Raw genomic sequence first — 6007 nt, forward strand, 5'->3', positions numbered from 1 at the left:
ACTTGAACACAGGGATAGGAAAGCATAGAACTCCAGGGAAAACTAGAAAACTGCAACCTAGACAAAAAGGAATTTAGTTCATGACCTATTTTAAATTTTACTTTAAAAAGGAGTTTTTCAGGTATTTTAACACTCAGCCATATTCAGTGCTACCAGCTGCAATTTTTCTTTCTTTTTTGGCAGCTGGTGGGTATGGGGATCCAAACCCTGGACCTTGGTGTCACCTACACCATGCTCTAACCAACTAAGCCAACTAGCCAGCCCTACTGGCTTCAACTCTCAGAGTTCTGCCACACACAATAAATCTGCCACTTGTTTAAATAAAATGGAATTCTTCTGTAATGAGGCACCATATCTAAACACCATGTTTAGTCCTAACAAGTTTTGTGGCAGTTTTTGAACTCGTCTCAACAAATCTATTTTTCAAAAAGTATTTAAACACCTGGGATCACCATTCATACACTGCCTCTGGGAACTAAACAGACGTCTTTAGCTGTGTTTTTCTTTTCCTTTTGGAAAAACTGTTATTTAGTTATGCCACGAAATTCTTTTATACATACACTCTAAATATTTAAAATTTGTTAATTATAACTTGAAGGTATAAACACACAGATAAAATGAGTTTCTCAAAACTTTTAAAACATTTAAACTACAAAGTTTCTTTTATTATACTAAATAACATAAAACTTATCACAAAAACCCAATGTGATTACGTATTATTTTATGACAAAGTTTTTTTACATACTCATTGAAAGAACAAATAGAAATACCTGAGATACACAAACCATTCCAAGCAATAATATCCTGAAATCCACCACAATGAGAGTTTACAATTCTGTTTTCCTCTCAGGTATTTTCTTTATATCTTTTTAAAGACTATCTATCCAATCATTCCTTTCTGTATCTCTGTTCCGTATCCCACATCTGCTGGGCCATTTATCACTAAAACTCTGGGCATCCACCCGCTGGCCAGGCTCACCACTTCTCCCTCTTTGGACTTACCTGTGGCCACAGGAATCACCTGTACAATTATGCGTGTATTTGTGCACAGCTTTACTTTAGTCTATATCTGAATTGCTTGCCTTAGTGGCTTTTGGGCTTTTTGTCCTCTTAATAATATAAATACCTGCAAGGAACGTCGCATAAAATTCGATCATAGAAAAGAATCTCTTTCCTTCCGTCCACATCTATTTGGAGTCTCGGTATGCTGGAAGCATCGTGGTTTACTACCATGATGCAGGGACTACTTAACCTCTTGGCCTGATGAACGAGCAGATAGCAGCGCTTGTTGTCCACATCATTAGCAATAACAAATCCCTCTAAGAACATAAAATTGCAGTGTGAGGTGAAACAGCATAAGTGGAATAATTTTCTGAAACACATAACCTCTAGGTCAACAAGTAAGAAGCAGCAATCCACCAAGCTTAAGACCCAACATCAAGATTGTGTAGAAATCCGTAAGTGATCCAAAAAAAGGAACCAGTTGGCTCTGTACGGACTTTATGGACACATAAAATTTCAAGACCTCAAGATTCATGTGTTCAATAATTATTCACTTTGTACCAATTTCTGTGCCAAAAATGTGCTTCATTAGTAACTATCAATTACAAAAGAGAGTGAAAAGAGAAAGGTGTAGAAACAACAGAATTGCCTGAGAAGTGTTTTAAAATACTGCATATGTGCCAGGGCTCTGTTCTAGACTGTGCAGACACCTGGGGTAGGGTGTAAACACCTGAATATGTCAGCTATTCCTGGGAGACTCTGACTGGTCCCTTGGGCTAAGAACTACTGCTAGCAAGGGAAGTGTGTGATGCCTCTGCTCATTTCTGGTTCCTCTCACAACCCAGCAAAAAGGGCAAATATGTTTATAACATTTTTGATCAAGATCACTCCTTGAAACAATATGAAATGCAAAACATCAATTATACAAAGAGGAGAAATTTCTCCTGCTAGGAAAACAAAGCTCTTTACTACTGATTTGGAGAAATAATTAAAAACAGGAAAAAATAAAGAAGGTTTTTTGACAAAGATGTTACCATTGGGTAATATAAGAAAATAGGACTTTAGAGTAGTTGACTTTAAAAAAAAAAAAAGGAAGAATGAGATGAAGGCTGACTCTAACACACACTATGGACAGCATTTCTTTTCACTAAAAAGAATCCCTACAAAGGGGTACGAGTGACATTATAATCAGCTGTCATTTTCTGAGCATTGTGAAATCTTGTAATATCCCCGCAAGGTAGGCACTGATACCCCGTTTCATATGTGATGTTTAATACCATCACATTACTTGCCTATTAAATGGTGGTGAAATTTGAACTTAGGGGGTCTAACATCAGCTTTAACAACTACATTCTAGAGCCTCTCACATAAGGCACTTAAGTAATCAAAAAGTGGGGAGGGAGGACTAGGGGGAGAACTGTTACTACCGAAAATTCAAACGGTGAAATCTATCCACTATACGTAGGCTTGATAAAGAAACACCATTTGCTTTTACAGAAAACACACAATGCTAAAATATAGGGACCCCAAAATATAAGTGTATTGGCTTGAGAACTATTGATTATAATGTGCAAACATATCCTGTTCTACTTTCAGTAGATAGAAAATCCATCTGATTGTCACAGGAGACTTCACACCCCAATTAGCAGGAAATGTTAGGATCTTATCCTCATCTACAACCCACCAAAGCAGCATTCCTACCTTTCCAAAAACAAGTCCAATGCATACCTGGAAAAGGGACATTCATGTCGGCATGTAGCATTTCAATTAATTGTGTGGTCTTTGAGCCAGGTGCTGCACACATATCTAGGATCTATTAAAGCAAAAAAATGTTTGATGTTTTTAAGTCAAATATTCTACATTTAATTTAAAACAATTTTTTGAATCATTCTAGTTCTCTGATTTCTATTCCTAAATATATTTCCTAAATACATTTCCTAAACGTATTCCTTAAGACCTAAATACATTTCCTTATAGAATGAATCTATAGCAAGACATATTTTACTTACAGGGATCCCATAGTATATAATGCCTCCAAAATCACAGAATGATAAAGGTAGTTTCCACAGAGGTTGGTAACAGAACAGCAACAGAAACCAGTGAAAGCCACAAATTTAGGGATGAATAAGCAAGTACTGTGATAATGTAATGCTAAGGGACAGAGCCATCTGGGCTCCAACCTCAGCTCAGCCACATACTAGCTCTGTAACCTTGGGCCAGTTACCTCACTTCTTTGTTTCCTTCTCCTCAGCTGGAAAAATGAAAACAGTGATGGCATCTACCCTCAGAGGGTTGTGTGGATGATTACATGAATTAATTCACACAAAGAGCATAAAACAATGCTTGGCATATAATATAATGAGCTCTCAATACATGTTCACTATGATTTTCAACCTGATTCAGCCAATTAAGATCACTGAAGATAATCTGTAAACAAATTAATAAACTTTAAAAGAGGAGAAAATAGTTATCTTAATTATAAACATTTAATTTGACAAAAATGTAAAAAAAGAACCTAAAATAAATTGTTCTCTATCCAAAGTAAAAAAAAAAAAAAAAGAGAGATTAATTATATTTTAAAAAAAAAAGGTTTCAACAAAACAAATAGGACACTGATAACAACCAACCCACCTCCACATCTTCATTTAATATACGCTACCTTATGATGAGGTTGAACATTAAGCAGCAGTGGTGGGATCATGCTAACAGCTTCTTGTCGACTGATATTTCCCTTGGAGGAAGAAAATCAGCAACAATAATAACAAAGAATTTCAATATTGGGCATTATTTCAAGTGCAACAGAAAAAGACCATATAATCTTACATGGAACAAAAGAATCTGAACCATCACACAGAATACTAAATGAGTACAGATTTTAATACTAGCGGATAAATGATTGCTACCTACTGGTTAGTTAATTTAGGATGACCATTAACACGAAAACTTACCATCAGAATATTAAAAATTGGGTTACAATACTGAATTTCATAAAAGAAAGGGGATTTTAAGCATATAGAGTCCCAACTCCCCATGTTAGGAAAACATAGAAGTTGCAGGAGTATCCCTTGAAGGTAGACATGCTATTTAAGCACCTTCAGCAGTATGAGCAATCAGATTAGCACAGGACAGGAAGTACTGTCAGGCAGTTTTTCCATCTTGACTAAAATCCTAACCTCTGTTTCTCAGTTCTCCTATGTTTTCAGGAACAGCCCGTGTCCACTTTCTGCTCCTCACAAGTGCCTTTCAGAGACGGAGACATCAACCACTGCTCCCATCTTTTGTTCTCTGCATATTCAATATCTAAAATTCCTCACTAAATTAACCATCCTCTACATCTTCTCTAGTGGGCCAGGACATCTGTTAAAATGTACAACTGTTCAGATTTAGACAAAATTCTCTCGATGTACTCCAGCACTTGCTTCAGTCACAACTTTATTTTAACAGCCATGAAGCTATAACACACCAGCTCCCATGAGGCTTTGCTCATGACAAACCCAGTGTTTTGTACTTCAACACCCATCTCCTATTTTAGACTCACGCATCTGATTGTCAGAACCTGAACACAGACTTCTACATTTATACCTGTTAATTTCCAGGGTTTTTGGCCAGCAAGGAGTCCATGGTGACTACCTGAATCTTGATTCACTCGCTAGGCATAGTAATTCCAAGCTCTAGGGTTGCACATGTGACCCTGATATGCCTGTCATGTTTCCAGCCATGTTTTCAATTAAAGCATTAAGTAGAATGGGGACATAAGGCTCTCGACCACAGACATCCCAACGGTTAGTCACTTGATTCATAAACACCCTTTGAAGAGGTTTTGCAGCCAGCTTTGAATAAGCTGAAGGTTACTGCTGTTAATCTTCAGAGCTCTAATAAGGCTGGCTCCTGATAAGAAACCTAGACTGGCTGCCTACAACATCCACTACTAACACTAAACTCCCATCTCCTCCACCTTTCCAAGATGCCAAACCTGGCTCTTCAAACCTATCCAAGTATCACACTATTCCCCACAAACTCTCTGCCCTAGTCAAAGTGCAAACCTGAACTTTTCTCTAACAGTCTGTTTACCCTTACTTGACCTGCCATCTAAATTAAAACCTGAGCAAGAGAATCCTTTCTTGTGGCCAACAAGTACAGAACAGGGTATATGCCAGCACTTAGTTCTTAGTTCTTGTTACTACTCGGGTAGGAAAAACCAGGCAAACAAGAGCCCAGTTTAGCAGGTTCCCTAAATAAACAGAAAGCCACACTGATAGAAAACAGCCATGAGATGAGTAGGGATTAGAATTGAGACAGGTGAAGTGTTTCCAAATTTGATTAAGGCTTCAGAGAAGAAACATGGAAAGCACACTATTTCTGTAAGTTCAGACTAAAAAAGAAATAAGCATAATTGGGTGACACACAGAGGTTTACTTGGCTAGAAAGGAGGTTGGAAAATAGGAAGAAACTTCTGATTTTAAGTGTGAGATTAAGAATTCCAAAAGAATAAAAAGAAAATAGCAAAGGTTACAATACTCAAATTTTATGGGCATTTGTGTAATTATTTATTGCATGAGAAAACAGTTATTTTGTTGGGAATGGTTCAATGCTAAAGGTAAGAAGTTCAGCAACTGAACTGCCCTCAAGGAATAGGGGGTAGCAAAGAAACAGAGAAGATGAAGATAGCTATCTGTGAGAATTAAAGTTGTATTTAGGGGGCCGGCCCGGTGGCGCACTGGAGAGTGCGCCGCTTGGGAGCGGGGCAGTGCTCCCGCCGAGGGGTCGGATCCCATGTGGAGACCGGTTCCCGCTCACTGGCTGAGCGCAGTGCGGGTGCAACACCAAGGGCTGCGATCCCGTTACCGGTCAGTAAAAAAAAAGACAGAAAGGAAAAAAAAAAAAAAAGTTGTATTTAGGGGGCCCGTTTTGTTGGCAAAGGTAGAATACAGGTGCAATGTGTGGCAAAAAAAAAAAGAGAGATGATAAAAGTAAAATTAAAAGTTTCATTTTATAAGATAAATTA

The 6007-nt window shown here is 37.8% G+C and overlaps 1 protein-coding gene across 1 annotated transcript in view; it reads right to left on the reverse strand.

The window, feature by feature from the left end:
• Window positions 1-3733, reverse strand: part of LOC103583655 (tRNA (cytosine(34)-C(5))-methyltransferase) — a gene marked incomplete at both ends in the record, with an annotated part of 6703 nt that extends 2970 nt beyond the window's left edge. The window contains 3 exons of the mRNA XM_008564913.1: window positions 1127-1319; window positions 2731-2815; window positions 3662-3733. Of these exons, the coding sequence (XP_008563135.1) occupies window positions 1127-1319; window positions 2731-2815; window positions 3662-3733 (350 nt within the window). The remainder of the gene's footprint in view (window positions 1-1126; window positions 1320-2730; window positions 2816-3661) is intronic.
• Between the last annotated feature and the right edge of the window lie 2274 nt (window positions 3734-6007).

This window comes from Galeopterus variegatus, unplaced genomic scaffold, assembly GCF_000696425.1.
Source record: "Galeopterus variegatus unplaced genomic scaffold, G_variegatus-3.0.2 Scaffold25424, whole genome shotgun sequence".
NCBI lineage: Eukaryota > Metazoa > Chordata > Mammalia > Dermoptera > Cynocephalidae > Galeopterus > Galeopterus variegatus.